This window comes from Pseudorasbora parva, chromosome 3, assembly GCF_024679245.1.
Source record: "Pseudorasbora parva isolate DD20220531a chromosome 3, ASM2467924v1, whole genome shotgun sequence".
NCBI classification, from domain to species: Eukaryota; Metazoa; Chordata; class Actinopteri; order Cypriniformes; family Gobionidae; genus Pseudorasbora; species Pseudorasbora parva.
Window position 1 is genome coordinate 63,052,046 of NC_090174.1, and position 19,370 is coordinate 63,071,415.

At 36.6% G+C, this 19,370-nt stretch overlaps 1 protein-coding gene across 1 annotated transcript; it reads left to right on the forward strand.

Moving 5' to 3' along the window:
• Positions 1–259: 259 nt before the first annotated feature.
• Positions 260–15,341, forward strand: rab35a (RAB35, member RAS oncogene family a). Its single transcript, XM_067439777.1, has 6 exons — positions 260–528; positions 2,386–2,436; positions 2,627–2,750; positions 8,371–8,495; positions 13,007–13,131; positions 14,294–15,341. The coding sequence occupies exons 1-6, from the start codon at positions 477–479 to the stop codon at positions 14,420–14,422; spliced, it is 606 nt and encodes a 201-aa protein (XP_067295878.1). The 5' UTR covers positions 260–476; the 3' UTR covers positions 14,423–15,341.
• The last annotated feature ends 4,029 nt before the right edge of the window (positions 15,342–19,370 follow it).

Genomic DNA, 19,370 nt, shown 5'->3' on the forward strand with positions numbered 1-19,370 from the left:
TACACACATATATAATAATAATTTGGGTTATTTGGGTTTATTATCCTAATATATATACATTTTTAATATATGATACACATTATTAAATGATTGTGGTATATATTTAAGTTTACTATCCCAATAAAAAAATGTATATATCTATATAGATCAGTGGAAAGGACGGCTCTTTATCTCCCCCTGCTGGAGGATCTGCTGCACTACCTCCGTGTTTTGTGCGCCTGCGCAGTAAGTCATCATGAGTTCTAGTGGGCGGGGTTTGTTTGAGCGGCTGCGAGCAGCATCAGATACTGTGAGTGAGTGAGTGTGTGTGTATGTATGTGTGTGTGTGTCTGTGTGTGTGTGTAGATGGGTGTGTGAATCTCCGATAGCACACAAACCGCTCAAAATAAACCCGCGGAGCCGTTAAAGCTCATATACGGCTGCCTCTCCGCCGGGAGAGGAGGAGGGCTTCGGTTCTGTGTGCGGGGAGTCGAGCCATGGCGCGGGACTATGATTACCTCTTCAAGCTGCTCATCATCGGGGACAGCGGTAAGGAAACACCGAGGATGAGCGCCGGAAACAGGCCTCGGCTCTCTTACTACGACATTTACATGGACTAGAGCGACTTAAGCCCAGCTATGATGCAGTAATTTGATGTCTTGTAAATGACATTTGACACGATTGATAAGGGTGTTGTTATTTCTGGTTTAACTGATGTACGTTAATCGGCCTGTCAAGTTATTCAGTCTGGGTGTGTTCTGATATTACTTAAATAGATAATAAAAATTAAAGTATGAATATGCTACACTGATCAGGATATTACTTGAGTGTCAGTGACAGAATGGGTGTAAAAGCAGACTAAATACATTAAATGTGATTAAATATTAAACTTATTTATGAGGAGAATGCTTTTACTTAATATTGATATGTTGGTACTGACGTGTGTGTGTGTGTGTGTGTGTGTGTGTGTGTGTGTGTGTGTGTGTGTGTGTGTGCATGTAGTGTGTGTGTGTGTGTATATGCATGTAGTGTGTGTGTGTGTGTGTGTGTATATGTATGTATACATGTATATGCGTGTGTTTGTGTATCTGTGTGTGTGTCTGTGTAGGTATACGTGTGTGTCTATGTATGTAGTAGTGTATATGTGTGTGTATGTATGTAGTAGTGTATATGTGTGTGTGTGTCTGTGTATGTATGTATGTAGTAGTGTATATGTGTGTGTATATATGTAGTAGTGTATATGTGTGTGTGTCTTTAAATTTATACATGCATGTGTGTGTGTGTCTGTCTGTGTATGTATACATGTGTTTGTGTATGTATATGTGTGTGTATGTATATGTATGTATGTGTGTGTGTTTGTATGTATATGCGTGTTTGTGTTTGTATGTGTTTGCGTGTGTGTGTTTGTATGTTTTTGCGTGTGTGTGTTTGTATGTTTTTGCGTGTGTGTGTGTGTGTGTGTGTATGTAGTATATATATGTGTGTGTCTGTGTATGTATACATGTATATGTGTGTGTTTGTATGTATATGCGTGTGTGTGTTTGTGTTTGTATGTGTTTGCGTGTGTGTGTTTGTATGTTTTTGCGTGTGTGTGTGTGTGTATGTAGTATATATGTGTGTGTGTCTGTGTATGTATACATGTATATGTGTGTGTTTGTATGTATATGCGTGTGTGTGTTTGTGTTTGTATGTGTTTGCGTGTGTGTGTTTGTATGTTTTTGCGTGTGTGTGTATGTAGTGTATATGTGTGTGTGTCTGTGTATGTATACATGTATATGTATGTGTTTGTATGTATATGCGTGTGTGTGTTTGTGTTTGTATGTGTTTGCGTGTGTGTGTTTGTATGTTTTTGCGTGTGTGTGTGTGTGTGTGTGTGTGTGTGTGTGTGTGTGTGTATGTATGTAGTGTATATGTGTGTGTGTCTGTGTATGTATACATGTATATGTGTGTGTTTGTATGTATATGCATTTGTGTGTGTGTTTGTATGTGTTTACGTGTTTGTATGTGTTTGCGTGTGTGTGTGTGCGCATGTTTGTGTGTGTATGTATGTAGTATATATATATATGTGTGTGTGTGTGTCTGTGTATGTATACATGTATTGTGTGTGTTTGTATGTGTGTGCACGTGTTTATTGTGTGTATATGTCTGTGTGTGTGTCTGTATGTATACATTAGTTTGTGTATGTATGTGTGTGTTTGCGTGTGCATGTGTTTGTAAGTATGTGTATGCATGTGTTTGTGTGTGTATGAATGTAGTATATATGTGTGTGTGTCTGTGTATGTATATGTGTGTGTTTGTGTATAAAGGATAATGACTTTATAAGAGCATAGCAAGAGGTTTATGAGCACAGAGCTCATGTCATGTATTGAGTGTGAAGCTGTAATGTGTGTTTCTGTCTCTCCTCAGGTGTTGGTAAAAGCAGTTTACTGCTGAGATTCGCTGATAACACGTTTTCGGGTAGGATCAACACGTCACGTGTGCTTTTAACAAACATTAACCGAGACAATCCAGTTCAAAGTGTTTATAGATATGGCTGCCACAGCACTGTCACTAAAACACGCTGTTGTTTTATATCTTATGATAGTAATATCGGCAGCGTGGTGCTTCTGTTGTGGTGTTTTATGCTGATTTATGTGTGTCGTTGCAGGCAGCTACATCACCACGATCGGCGTGGACTTCAAGATTCGCACGGTGGAAATAAACGGGGAGAAAGTCAAGCTGCAGATTTGGGATACGGCGGGACAGGAGCGGTTCCGGACCATCACCTCCACGTGAGTCTTGAGTCTTATCAATGGGTGCGTTTACATGCACATTCTTAAGCCGACAATTAACATGGCCATGTAAACGCGGTAACCCGTTTTCTTTAATCGGAGTAAGCTCATAAACGGTGCAAGCATAAACCGGTCGACACGGGGAGTTTTTGCCTCTGACCCTGATTTCTCGCGGCGTGTAAACGCATTAACCTGCTTTCTGTCGGCTTATTGAAGAGCGCATGTGTGATCGGTGACAAACACACAAACTTAGAGCAGATTTAAACGCTTACAGACGGAGCGAGCGAGTGTTTTGCATGAAATAAGGACATATATCTTCACAAACACAGTCTCTTTAAGACCCAGAGCATTGTAAAGATGTGTTCTCATCTCAGTCAGCAGAAGGAGAAGAGGTTCAGTCAGACCTGCATGAGGGATAATATGAGCCGTAAATCTCCCGCTGGCACGCTTTATTAACATCACAACTGACGGAACATTTGAAAAACTCACATACGGACATTATTATTTATTATTTACCACTATAATGTATTATAGCATTCATATATTTAAATCATATAAAGAAAAATACATCTTAATAAAATACATTTCAAAGGACACTATTATTCTTAAAAAATGTAATAAATTATTAATGATAACAAAAAGTTGATAATTCATTCCAGTCAATAATCGATTACATCTAATTGATTAGACATGTCTTTGATTATTGAAAGCGAATAATAAAGCATTTGTTCAACCAAAACCTTTTTTTATAAATCTTATTGATGATAATAATAATAAAGTAATACTTATTTAATAATAATATACATTTTAATTGTTTAATACCATTTACAGTGATATTTTTTCAGACGGTTATTGTACCATTACTATAAACACACATACATTTTTCTTAAATGGTGTATTATTATTTTACAGTGAAATATTACAACAGTTTTGATTTGGTAATCAAAATAACAATAATATTTTTTATAGCCATATTGATATATAATCGCAAAACAATTGCCGTACAAACAAGCACAACAAACCTGGAATTATAATTTTTTAGATTGCATTTTAAAGTTGTCTGTAGAAAGAAACGCATCCTCGATAACCAGCTGTGTCAACATCAGCACATTTTTGACTATGTAGTATATATTTTAGGTTGTGATAGTTTTTGATTAGTGTTTTCCTAATATTGTATATATTTGTTAGTGCTAGTGTAAGTTATTGTAATGTCATGTTTTAATATTGTGTGCACCTGCCCGGGGACTGCAGATGGAAACTAGCATTAGCTAACTCTGGTACATCTTTTCGTAAGATTAATGTATTTTGTACATTGCCCCTGACAAATAAACAAATTAAATAAGTAAATGAATCAATCAATCACAATTTTTATCAGAGGAACTCCAAAAAGCTAGCAATAGTTTTGATTTAGTAATCATCATTATCATCATCATAATATTTTTATAGCCATCTTGATACATAATTGCAAAAAAAGCACAACAAACCTGAAATAATTTTTTTTAAATTGCATTTTAAATCACAATTTTTATCAGAGAAACTCCAAAAAGCTAGCAATAGTTTTGATTTAGTAATCATATAATAATAATATGTGTATAGCCATATTGATATATAATTGCAAAAAAAGCACAACAAACCTGAAATTATTATTTTTTTAATTGCATTTTAAATCACAATTTTTATCAGAGAAACCTTAAAATACCATTGAGGGAATACGATTAGATGTGTTGGTAAAAGTAATATTTTTAGAGTGAAATCTGAATGTTGATTGAAATGCGACAGATGTGGTCTCATTGCGAGGCAAATGGAGACGCAGCAGGTTTTCAAGCGCCTCGTTTCCTCTTTCAGTCGCTGCAAACCGCAGCCTTCCTTCTCAGACTTCATACATTCAGTTTCAATGCACTGACGGGAGTGTGTTTGACCTCATGCTTTCAGACAAATCTTCATCTATCAGAGAGACGAGCTGTAGATCGGAAACCAGGACTGTAGCTCCACATCTAAGCGCTCTTTTTGAGGAGGAGATTATACGTCAAAACCCTCGTGTTGCTTCAAAGCGTTTCTTTTGAGGAAGACAAAAGGAGAAATAAATCCCCAAATATTTTACTCCATGCATATTTTCAGTTCATGTGTAAATAAAACTTCTCTTAATATTTGTAGCGCTCCTTCTATACAATCAATAAAAATTAAGTCTCAGCGTATTATTTATTGTTGTATGATTTAATACAAATTTATATAAAATTTAATCAGGCTTGTAAAATGACAACAATTATTTTACAACCCCATTTTTTTTGGGTCAAATAAATAAGAAATCCGTTTAATTTTTTCCCAAGTTCCGAAGTTATTTTTTTATTTTTTTCTCAATTCTGTTTTTCCTTCTTTAAATTTTTTTGGTTTAATCAGGGCTCGACATTAACGCTTGTCTAGTGGATTTTTTGAAGGGGAAGTGAAAGAGAATTGTACTGGCCCGACCGGACAAGCGGATTAAAACGCCAATAACAAAAAATAACTAGCGAATCACCAAATTGCAGGAATGATTGTGCACTCATTAGTGTAAGTGGCGATCGATAGTGGATAATAATATATAATGAACTGAAGGTGGCGCTGTTGACGCTCCGCTGCCTCTCGAGGAGAAATCTCAACACATGAGCGCCGCTCACGCTGAGAAACTGAGCTAAAGATGTGCAGTTTTTATATTTATAACATATGATACAGTTAAACAACAGCACACAACCAAGAGTGTGTTTTCCTGAATACCATCACGACTGAAAATGACACGGATTTCATATGACAGCTCCATAAACAATTCATTAACATTAAGTCACTTACATTTTAGATGCAATATTGACTGTTTTTGTTCAGTTTCAGCAGCGAAAATAGATCATAACGCGTCTCACAGCAACAGTGTGTGTTACTGAATCATTCAGCGTTTGAATCAAAGATTCAATGACCTGTTCGTAAACGACTGCCTCAATCTTGAATGAATCGTTTGGATGAATCGACTCAATGACTCGCTCATTAAGACTCACCTGCTGCCCCCTACTGGAGGTTTAGTTTCATGTTTAAACAGACTTTCCAACATTTCTCATTTGTCTATTCAAAAATACAAATCTCAACATTATTTGAAGAATAGCCTATATTTAATAAGATTAGAGGGAAAATGCCCTTTATAAAAGGTAAAAATATCACAAATATGCAGATTTAAATATGCCAAAGCTGACTGAACACTGGAGAGAATATTCCTTAAGAATAAATTTTATTTACAAAAATATTTTTTTCCGGACAAGCAAATTTTTTACTTGGACAAGTGAATGACTGATTTACTTCAGAAGCTCATGAACATGCTTAATGTCGAGCTCTGGTTAAATTACATTTTAGTAATCAAAAATCATGTCTAATGAATCTAAATGAAATCATGAAACTGTAATTTTTATTAAAAGGCTAAGATTTTTTTTTCTTAGGGTCCTATGTTTTATTTTATTTTTTCAAATTCTCATTTTATTTTCCAAAATCAGTTTTTTTCTGTTTAAAAACTGAAACCATAACCCTAAAACTGTGGTAAAAACCAAACCGTGGGTAAATTGAACCGTTCGACCCCTAAAAGTGACTCTCAGAGCGGCTCTGGAGGTCAAGGTTCATGAGGCTGAAAACACCATTAAGGTTTGTGTATCAGATGAAGAGGTTCATACACGCAGAAATCATAGTGACTTGTTAGATTAATTCATAATTTGAGTGAAAATGTCGATATGATATCATTTATCGCCCAGCCCTAACATAAAGTGTTCTTCTTTAGCTTCGCTGTGGTGTTCACTGCAGGACAGCCTTTCTCTCCAGTTCTGTGTGTTTTCTGAGCTTCACAAAGAGCGCTGTTGATGCTGTGTGCTGGTATGAGATACGCTTTCCTATTAGAATAAGTGAATTTTAGCTCAAAAACAGCCTCTGTTATGCCTCACCAACATTAAACCAGCTGACAACCACGAAACATGACTCTATGCATGCACACTTCTCTCTCGCCAGCGTCAAAACATGAAATGAACACAGCTGATGGTGTGTGCCTCGTGAAAAGTGACCACTTCCTGTCACTGATGTCAGTCATAGGAAGTGAAAGAGTCTTTGGGAATCATTTAACATTTCATATATTCCTGAAACAGAGCTGTTTTTAGGACTTAAAGATGGCAAACTGGTGTCTGGGAGATGATCAGATGATCTAAAACTCAATCAGTTTAGTGGATGCTGTGTGTTCCAGCCGGAGTCTGCCGTGTAAATATGGACGGTTAATCTGTTAAAGCGGCAATTTTATTTATTTTTTGTCAGCGAACCCTTTTGAGCTACAACTTTTACTTGACTTAGATTTGAAAGTTTATTAAAGCTGTCCATTTTGATTTCATGGAGAATTTAAACTAGGGATGCACCGATATGAACATTTTGGCCGATATCGATAATTCTTAATATTTGAAAGCCGATAACTGATATATTGGCCGATATAATCGAATCCAAATTTTATATTATTTATCGGCCTAATTTTCTAATCAGGTCGATAACATTAAAAATGAACATATATCGGCCGATAGCGATAATTCTTAATATTTGAAAGGCGATAATCGAAATATTGGCCGATAAATCTAAATGCAAATGTTTTATTATTTATCGGCTTTAATATAATTGGTCTAATTTTCTTACTGGGCCGATACCAATTACTGATAATTCGTAATATTTGAAAGCCGATAACAGATATATTGGCCGATAAAATCGAATTCAAATTTTATATTATTTATTGGCTTTAATATAATCGGCCTAATTTTCTTGTCGGATCGATAACATTAAAAATGATCATATATCGGCCGCTACCAGTAACCTATAATTCTTAATTTTTGAAAGCTGATAACCGATATATTGGCCGATTAAAATCAAATCCAAATTGTATATTATTTATTGGCTTTAATATAATCAGCCTAATTTTCTTATTGGGTCGATAACATTAAAAATTAACATATATCTGCCGATACCGATGACGATAATTCTCAATATTTGAAAGCTGATAAATGATATATTGGCAGATAAAATCTAATCCAAATTTGTATTATTTATCAGCTTTAATGATGGTAAATCAGACAATACATCAGCAACTTAGTGGTTGTCCTTGCAGCTGTGGTCTTGACTGGTCTTGAGATAAAATCCAGAGTCTTCTCATTATAATTGTACGTAGCTTATATGTTGGATTTGCGCTGCACATGTTGCACATAACAGTTTTTTCCTTTTTGAAGTGATTCCAATCATATTTAGAGAAATGTAAACCCATCACGGCGGACAGCGCAGCGCAGCGCGTCTGTGTCTCAGCTGAAGGAAATAACACATTATCTATCGGTTTGAATATATCGGTCAATTTGTTTTATCGGATCAATAAAGATAACCTAAAAAATTATCCTTTATCGACCAATAACGATATGTCCTGCATCCCTACTTTAAACTTTTATAAATGTAGTTTTTATTTGTTGTTTATTCTCACAGGAGCTGGAATGGCACTAAATCATTCAGAAATCAGTGTGTGTGTGAGGCTGATCTCAGATTGTGTGTGTATCAGTCAGACGTCATTCTCTGTGTGTTTGTGTCATGTGATCTCTTCCAGGTACTACAGAGGCACACACGGCGTTATAGTGGTTTATGATGTCACCAGCGCCGAGTCGTTCGTGAACGTCAAGCGCTGGCTTCATGAAATCAATCAGAACTGTGATGACGTTTGTCGAATATTAGGTAAGTAGATGTTGGCAGGTGTGTTTTTGGGAGGAATTTCACAAAGAAATGTCCAGTAGTTGAGAGAGATTCAAGATTAAGTATTTTATAGTATTAATGTTCCAATATGTGTTTGCAGGGCTCGACATTAACGCTTGTCTAGTGGATTTTTTGAAGGGGAAGTGAAAGAGAATTTTACTGGCCTGACCGCACAAGCGGATTAAAACGGCAATAACAAAAAATAACTCGCGAATCACCGAAATGCAGGAATGATTGTGCACTCATTAGTGTAAGTGGCGATCGATAGTGGATAATAATATATAATGAACTGAAGGTGGCGCTGTTGACGCTCCGCTGCCTCTCGAGGAGAAATCTCAACACATGAGCGCCGCTCACACTGAGAAACTGAGCTAAACATTCAACATGTGCAGTTTTTATTAGGGGTGTCCATGGTTAACCGATTGACCGATTAACCGTTAAAAATTGCGTAACCGAGTGAAACATTTTGCTCGGTTAAGTGACGCCAATGACGTGCTTTGAATTTAGTTGTAATATATGTTTGCACCCCTAGAGACCGCCAGAGCGCTCCCAGACATTTGTAATATCCACAAGAAGAAGTCATGACCAGCTTTCTAAGCGGGCAAAGAAAGCGCGTAAAGAAAGCATGGGAGCACTTTAAAAATGAGAGTGACGGGGCAAAATGCAAGTATTGCAATGCAGTGCTTACCGCATTTTTCAGGCTATAAGTCGCTCCGGAGTATGAGTCGCATTAGTCAAAATATGCGTCATGAAGAGGAAAACAACATACGTCGCACTGGACTATAAGTCGCATTAGGGCAGAAGCAGAGCGGGAGCCGCGCGCGCTGTGCATAACGGAGCAGAAGAAAGAAAGTTTGAAGTGAGAAACTTGTGAATGACTAGAGAAAAGCAGACGTTACTTTAACTGTAATGAAGAAAACAAAAAAGCTAATCGCGGACTGAAAGCAAAGATGGCCAGAGCTGAAGGGACGAGTCCACAGATGCTTGAACTCTCTGCCGGGAGAGGCTCAGCCGCGCGAGACGAACGCTGTCTGTGTGAATCATTCTCGGCTGCATATTTTACTAACGTTACATGCTCTAATCGTGCAGGCGCCCTCGCGGCCACTCGCATTGCTCGTGAACTGGAGCGCATCTCATCCTAATTTAACGAAACTCAGCGTACGCCTCACAGACATGAAATAGATCTTAAGAAACTTGAAATGTCTTTTAACAATTTTAAACGAAAAGAAATAGGCTACTCTCTAATTAGGTAATCCATGATGTGCATTTCTCTCTATAGGCGCGTTCACTACGGAGATGGCGGTCGTCAAATTAATAAGCTAAAAATAACCCTGACCCTGAAGGGCATCGGTTAACGGTTAATGAAAAACTTGAAAACGTGCAGCCCTAGTTTTTATATGTACAACATATGATACAGTTAAACAACAACACACAACCAAGAGTGTGTTTTCCTGAATACCATCACGACTGAAAATGACACGGATTTCATATGAAACTCCATAAACAATTCATTAACATTAAGTCACTCACATTTTAGATGCAATATTGACTGTTTTTGTTCAGTTTCAGCAGCGAAAATAGATCATAACGCGTCTCACAGCAACAGTGTGTGTTACTGAATCATTCAGCGTTTGAATCAAAGATTCAATGACCTGTTCGTAAACGACTGCCCCAATCTTGAATGAATCGTTTGAATGAATCGACTCAATGACTCGCTCATTAAGAGTCCCCTGCTGCCCCCTACTGGAGGTTTAGTTTTATGTTTAAACATACTTTCCAACATTTATTCAAAAATACAAATCTCAAAACAATATTTAATGCAGTTGTAATTTTTCAGTGTAAATTATTTAATTTGATTGCTAACAGCCCTATAGTGTCTTATTCTAATTTAATGTAAATATCAAATTTAAGAATATAATATGAAACCTGATGCATATCCTATTTTTTATAAAATTGGGGGGAAAATGCCCTTTATAAAAGGTGATAATATCACAAAAATCCCAATGCTGACTGAACACTGGTGAGAATATTGCTTCAGAATAAATTCAGAATATTTACTACACATAAAATAAAATTCTTCATTTTAGTTTAATCAATTGAATGACCGATTTACTTGTCCCAAGGACAAACACATGAACGTGCTTAATGTTGAGCCCTGTTCTTGTAAATGCACTTTTAATGTTATGCATACATAATCATAATGCTATAATTTGTTGTTCATGTTTTGTATAGTTGATTATAGTTTTATGTTTTCATTTAAACGGCTTTTTTGTTTTAAGGATTGTAAAACTATTAAGAAAACTATTTCTATTTTCCTTCCCAATTCTAATTTCAGTAATGCAGCTGCTTTTTAATTATATTTTTTTTTCTTTTTTTCCCCCAGTGTAACAATAATGAGATTTTTAGAAGAAAATTACACATTACAAAAAAACATTGTCTTATAAGAATAGTCCTAATAATAGACATACATTTCCTTATCTTTTTCTTTAATATTTAATATTTTGGAGATTAAATTAAAACGACATTTCTTGATGGTAGTTGGTCAGATTCAGCCTTTCAGCTTATGAACTCTTGATGATCAATGTGTAGTTACTTTGCTCTAAATTAAAGGTGCAGTAAGTGATTTCTGAGAAACACTGTTGATGTTTGAAACCAACCCAAACAGACACGCCCCTCCCTTCATTGCTCCGCCCCCCAAATGCAAGCGTGGATGTCTCTTTATCATAGCAAAAATAATGCTTTGCAATGACAACAAACAAATGACAAGGAAGAACAAAAAATGTATATATAGTACACATGGTTTAATGTTATCCTAGCAAATGAAATCTCGACATCTGTTTGGCTCACTCTCTCCCCTCCCCCATCATCAGTGGACACACCCCCTACTGCTGATTGACTCACTCTCTCTCCTCCCTCATCATGAGTGGACACGCCCCCTACTGCTGATTGACTCACTCTCTCTCCTCCCTCATCATGAGTGGACACGCCCCCTACTGCTGATTCACTCACTCTCTCTCCTCCCTCATCATGAGTGGACACGCCCCCTACTGCTGATTCACTCACTCTCTCTCCTCCCTCATCATGAGTGGACACGCCCCCTACTGCTGATTCACTCACTCTCCTACCTCATCATGAGTGGACACGCCCCCTACTGCTGATTGGCTCACTCTCTCTCCTCTCTCATCATGAGTGGACACGCCCCCTACTGCTGATTGGCTCACTCTCTCTCCTCCCTCATCATGAGTGAACACGCCCCCTACTGCTGATTGACTCACTCTCTCTCCTCCCTCATCATGAGTGGACACGCCCCCTACTGCTGATTGACTCACTCTCTCTCCTCCCTCATCATGAGTGGACACGCCCCCTACTGCTGATTGACTCACTCTCTCTCCTACCTCATCATGAGTCGACACGCCCCCTACTGCTGATTGACTCACTCTCTCTCCTCCCTCATCATGAGTGAACACGCCCCCTACTGCTGATTGACTCACTCTCTCTCCTCCCTCATCATGAGTGGACACGCCCCCTACTGCTGATTGGCTCACTCTCTCTCCTCTCTCATCATGAGTGGACACGCCCCCTACTGCTGATTGACTCACTCTCTCTCCTCCCTCATCATGAGTGAACACGCCCCCTACTGCTGATTGACTCACTCTCTCTCCTCCCTCATCATGAGTGGACACGCCCCCTACTGCTGATTGACTCACTCTCTCTCCTCCCTCATCATGAGTGGACACGCCCCCTACTGTTGATTGGCTCACTCTCTCTCCTCCCTCATCATGAGGGGACACGCCCCCTACTGTTGATTGGCTCACTCTCCTCCCTCATCATGTGTGGACACGCCCCCTACTGCTGATTGGCTCACTCTCTCCTTCCTCATCATGAGTGGACACGCCCCCTACTGTTGATTGGCTCACTCTCTCTCCTCCCTCATCATGAGTGGACACGCCCCCTACTGCTGATTGGCTCACTCTCTCTCCTCCCTCATCATGAGTGGACACGCCCCCTACTGTTGATTGGCTCACTCTCTCTCCTCCCTCATCATGAGTGGACACGCCCCCTTCTGCTGATTGGGTCTCTCCTCTCTCATCATGAGTGAACACGCCCCCTTCTGTTGATTGGCTCACTCTCTCTCCTCCCCTATCATGAGTGGACACGCCCCCTACTGCTGATTGGGTCTCTCCTCTCTCATCATGAGTGAACACACCGCCTTCTGTTGATTGGCTCACTCTCTCTCCTCCCTAATCATGAGTGGACACGCCCCCTACTGCTGATTGGGTCTCTCCTCTCTCATCATGAGTGAACACGCCCCCTTCTGTTGATTGGCTCACTCTCTCTCCTCCCCTATCATGAGTAGACACGCCCCCTACTGCTAATTGGCTACAATTGTGTTGTGCTGCTCGGTCCAATCCACTTACTGCACCTTTAAGATGGAACTGTCATTTTTGTTATTGGTAATATGTGGTTTTAAAGGCGATCTGTTCTGAACGTAGTGGGAAATAAGAATGACGACCCCGCCTCTAAAGTGGTGGAGACCAATGACGCGCAGAAGTTTGCTGAGCAGATGGGCATCCGACTGTTTGAGACCAGCGCCAAGGAGAACGTCAACGTGGAGGATGTAAGTTTGCAAATAGAATTAGCTTGTGAATATCATCGAGTTGCAAAAATGCTTTTGGACTAAAACGTTTGATGTAAATCATTCTGCTGCATTAAATGCTGGATTCTGATTGGCCGTTCACATGCAACAATACAATTAGTCCACGGTTTAATACACACCTCGGTTTTTAGCCACGGTTCGGTTTTCAGTTCGGTTTTTTGCTATTCTATTCTTAAGCCACAGGAACAGAAAGAAGTTAAGGAGAAAATGTTTTTATTATAATACTCTTTCTTTATTTTAAAGACTTGAAAAACCTTACTTAAACTTAGAACTTTACTTAAAAAACCCTTGTACGTATTCCTAGTGTATTGTATTACATAAAATAAATCTATATAAAGATTTACAGTGGCAGCTCAGATGTACAGCAGCATTAAAGTATGAAATTGAATGGATAAATGTACAATTAAAACTATATATTCTTCAATATACATTGATTAAACTGTATTAAAGGTTTTTTATTATTAATCAAGAGCAGTGAGTGATTTTCTCTGTCTTTTGTTGTTTTATTAACATTATTTTAGAGGTGAACTGTCCCTTTAAGATCTGCTCGTATCTCATACACACACACACACATGACTTTACTTTCACTTTAGACATAACCGACTGTGTTTATATATGTTAACCGTGTGTGTGTGTTTGACAGTATTAGCGCAGTAAGCCGACATAGTCCAGTAATCGTGTGTGTGTGACAGGGTTTTAGCTGCTCAGCGCATGTAAAACATAAGCTCGCCGATGAAATGTTTAACCGGCTTTAAAACGCAGCAAATAATGAACTTTAGTGATTGTGAATAACTGTAGTGTTGTGAGTTTAACTCTCTGACTCCAGCACTTCAAGCGCGGCTAAACACCGCCTAACTTTAGTGCATATGATTGGATATTTGCTTTGCATAGACTCTGAGTGAAATATAAATAATTAATTACATGCAAAACTGACGCAATTCGGTTCACAAGCATGTATTAAACCGTGAATGCCTTACGGAACGGTTCAATATTATATTGAGAATTGTGGCATCCCTATTTTATTTTCTAGTCTGGTCCTTTATTCCACACACTTTTTTAGGGGACATCTAATGTTCAGTAATGCATTGTGCAGAACTTTTCACTTATTCTGTGTTCATGTCAGATGTTCAACTGCATCACGGAGCTCGTCCTGAAGGCCCGGAAGGAGTCGGTGGCCAAGCAGCAGCAACAGCAGCAGAGCGAAGTGATCAAACTCAGTAAGAGCAGCAAACGCAAGAAGAAATGCTGCTAATGGACCGGACACACTCACTCACACACTCACACACACACGCACAGCGCCACTGAACTGAACCTACTTCAACCGACCCATCAGAGACTCGAATGACAGATATCTCTAGAGATTACTAACGATGAGCCTGTTTGGACTGATGATGGATGTTTTAGCAGGATCTTCATCTTTGAGAATTTTAAAATGGAGGAATGTTTTCTTTCTTCATGCTTCGTCGTTTCACACGGCTGTTGTATCCGACCAATAAGACCGAGCGTGAGTGTGTGTACGTGGCCAATCAGGATACGGCGGAGAGCATCATGGATTTTCATGCTCGCGGTCTGGACCAATCATGTGCTGATCTGCCAACTACCAAGAGACACTCGTTTTGCCTTTTGCTTTCTCTTTTTGTCTTTCATTTTTGTAAAATTGTATTTTTTTACTAACGAATGACACAATCAAACACACGGTAGTAACTCGCGGGAGCTTGTGTCCGCCACGGAATAAACAAGTAAAGGTTAATGCCGACTGTCACAATTCTGACTTTTTTTGGTCTCAGAATAGCAACAAATCCCATAATTCTGACTCAAGTTGCCAGTTAATGTCTCACAATTATGAGGAAAAAAAAGAATTGAGTTTATATAAATGCCAGAATTATCTCTAATAAAGTCAGAATTGTGAGATATAAACTCCTAAAAGGTAAATTATTTTTTATATCCACAATTCAACATAAAAAGTCAGAATTATGAGTTCATATAAATGGCAGAATTATCTCTAATAAAGTCCAAATTGTGAGATAAACTAAACAATAAATCATCTCGGTTGTTTATATCTCATAACAATTATTTAAAAAAGTTTGAATTCCAAGTTTGTGTAATAAAACAAGTTCAGAATTATCTTTAATAAAGTCAGAAATTCGAGATATAAACTCCACAAAGGTAAATCATTTCTTCTGAATTTTTTATATCCACAATTCAACAAAAAAGTCAAAATTGCGTGTTCATATAAATGTCAGAATTATCTCATAGTCAGAATTATGAGCTCATATAAACGCCAGAATTATCTCTAATAAAGTCAGAATTATGAGCTCATATAAACGCCAGAATTATCTCTAATAAAGTCAGAATTATGAGCTCATATAAACGCCAGAATTATCTCTAATAAAGTCAGAATTATGAGCTCATATAAACGCCAGAATTATCTCTAATAGTCAGAATTATGAGTTCATATAAACGCCAGAATTATCTCTAATAAAGTCAGAATTATGAGCTCATATAAACGCCAGAATTATCTCTAATAGTCAGAATTATGAGTTCATATAAACGCCAGAATTATCTCTAATAAAGTCAGAATTATGAGTTCATATAAACGCCAGAATTATCTCTAATAGTCAGAATTATGAGCTCATATAAACGCCAGAATTATCTCTAATAGTCAGAATTATGAGCTCATATAAACGCCAGAATTATCTCTAATAAAGTCAGAATTATGAGCTCATATAAACGCCAGAATTATCTCTAATAGTCAGAATTATGAGTTCATATAAACGCCAGAATTATCTCTAATAAAGTCAGAATTATGAGTTCATATAAACGCCAGAATTATCTCTAATAGTCAGAATTATGAGCTCATATAAACGCCAGAATTATCTCTAATAAAGTCAGAATTATGAGCTCATATAAACGCCAGAATTATCTCATAGTCAGAATTATGAGTTCATATAAACGCCAGAATTATCTCTAATAAAGTCAGAATTATGAGTTCATATAAACGCCAGAATTATCTCTAATAGTCAGAATTATGAGCTCATATAAACGCCAGAATTATCTCTAATAGTCAGAATTATGAGTTCATATAAACGCCAGAATTATCTCTAATAGTCAGAATTATGAGTTCATATAAACGCCAGAATTATCTCTAATAAAGTCAGAATTATGAGTTCATATAAACGCCAGAATTATCTCTAATAGTCAGAATTATGAGCTCATATAAACGCCAGAATTATCTCTAATAAAGTCAGAATTATGAGCTCATATAAACGCCAGAATTATCTCATAGTCAGAATTATGAGTTCATATAAACGCCAGAATTATCTCTAATAGTCAGAATTATGAGTTCATATAAACGCCAGAATTATCTCTAATAAAGTCAGAATTATGAGCTCATATAAACGCCAGAATTATCTCTAATAAAGTCAGAATTATGAGCTCATATAAACGCCAGAATTATCTCTAATAGTCAGAATTATGAGTTCATATAAACGCCAGAATTATCTCTAATAAAGTCAGAATTATGAGTTCATATAAACGCCAGAATTATCTCTAATAGTCAGAATTATGAGCTCATATAAACGCCAGAATTATCTCTAATAGTCAGAATTATGAGCTCATATAAACGCCAGAATTATCTCTAATAAAGTCAGAATTATGAGCTCATATAAACGCCAGAATTATCTCTAATAGTCAGAATTATGAGTTCATATAAACGCCAGAATTATCTCTAATAAAGTCAGAATTATGAGTTCATATAAACGCCAGAATTATCTCTAATAAAGTCAGAATTATGAGTTCATATAAACGCCAGAATTATCTCTAATAAAGTCAGAATTATGAGCTCATATAAACGCCAGAATTATCTCTAATAAAGTCAGAATTATGAGCTCATATAAACGCCAGAATTATCTCTAATAGTCAGAATTATCTCTAATAGTCAGAATTATGAGTTCATATAAACGCCAGAATTATCTCTAATAAAGTCAGAATTATGAGTTCATATAAACGCCAGAATTATCTCTAATAGTCAGAATTATGAGTTCATATAAACGCCAGAATTATCTCTAATAAAGTCAGAATTATGAGTTCATATAAACGCCAGAATTATCTCTAATAGTCAGAATTATGAGCTCATATAAACGCCAGAATTATCTCTAATAGTCAGAATTATGAGTTCATATAAACGCCAGAATTATCTCTAATAGTCAGAATTATGAGTTCATATAAACGCCAGAATTATCTCTAATAGTCAGAATTATGAGTTCATATAAACGCCAGAATTATCTCTAATAGTCAGAATTATGAGTTCATATAAACGCCAGAATTATCTCTAATAAAGTCAGAATTATGAGTTCATATAAACGCCAGAATTATCTCTAATAGTCAGAATTATGAGCTCATATAAACGCCAGAATTATCTCTAATAAAGTCAGAATTATGAGTTCATATAAACGCCAGAATTATCTCTAATAGTCAGAATTATGAGTTCATATAAACGCCAGAATTATCTCTAATAAAGTCAGAATTATGAGTTCATATAAACGCCAGAATTATCTCTAATAGTCAGAATTATGAGTTCATATAAACGCCAGAATTATCTCTAATAAAGTCAGAATTATGAGCTCATATAAACGCCAGAATTATCTCTAATAGTCAGAATTATGAGTTCATATAAACGCCAGAATTATCTCTAATAAAGTCAGAATTATGAGTTCATATAAACGCCAGAATTATCTCATAGTCAGAATTATGAGTTCATATAAACGCCAGAATTATCTCTAATAAAGTCAGAATTATGAGTTCATATAAACGCCAGAATTATCTCATAGTCAGAATTATGAGTTCATATAAACGCCAGAATTATCTCTAATAAAGTCAGAATTATGAGTTCATATAAACGCCAGAATTATCTCTAATAGTCAGAATTATGAGTTCATATAAACGCCAGAATTATCTCTAATAAAGTCAGAATTATGAGTTCATATAAACGCCAGAATTATCTCTAATAGTCAGAATTATGAGCTCATATAAACGCCAGAATTATCTCTAATAAAGTCAGAATTATGAGCTCATATAAACGCCAGAATTATCTCATAGTCAGAATTATGAGTTCATATAAACGCCAGAATTATCTCTAATAAAGTCAGAATTATGAGTTCATATAAACGCCAGAATTATCTCATAGTCAGAATTATGAGTTCATATAAACGCCAGAATTATCTCTAATAGTCAGAATTATGAGTTCATATAAACGCCAGAATTATCTCTAATAAAGTCAGAATTATGAGCTCATATAAACGCCAGAATTATCTCTAATAAAGTCAGAATTATGAGCTCATATAAACGCCAGAATTATCTCTAATAGTCAGAATTATGAGTTCATATAAACGCCAGAATTATCTCTAATAAAGTCAGAATTATGAGTTCATATAAACGCCAGAATTATCTCTAATAGTCAGAATTATGAGCTCATATAAACGCCAGAATTATCTCTAATAGTCAGAATTATGAGCTCATATAAACGCCAGAATTATCTCTAATAAAGTCAGAATTATGAGCTCATATAAACGCCAGAATTATCTCTAATAGTCAGAATTATGAGTTCATATAAACGCCAGAATTATCTCTAATAAAGTCAGAATTATGAGTTCATATAAACGCCAGAATTATCTCATAGTCAGAATTATGAGCTCATATAAACGCCAGAATTATCTCATAGTCAGAATTATGAGTTCATATAAACGCCAGAATTATCTCTAATAAAGTCAGAATTATGAGTTCATATAAACGCCAGAATTATCTCTAATAAAGTCAGAATTATGAGCTCATATAAACGCCAGAATTATCTCTAATAAAGTCAGAATTATGAGCTCATATAAACGCCAGAATTATCTCTAATAGTCAGAATTATCTCTAATAGTCAGAATTATGAGTTCATATAAACGCCAGAATTATCTCTAATAAAGTCAGAATTATGAGTTCATATAAACGCCAGAATTATCTCTAATAGTCAGAATTATGAGTTCATATAAACGCCAGAATTATCTCTAATAAAGTCAGAATTATGAGTTCATATAAACGCCAGAATTATCTCTAATAGTCAGAATTATGAGCTCATATAAACGCCAGAATTATCTCTAATAGTCAGAATTATGAGTTCATATAAACGCCAGAATTATCTCTAATAGTCAGAATTATGA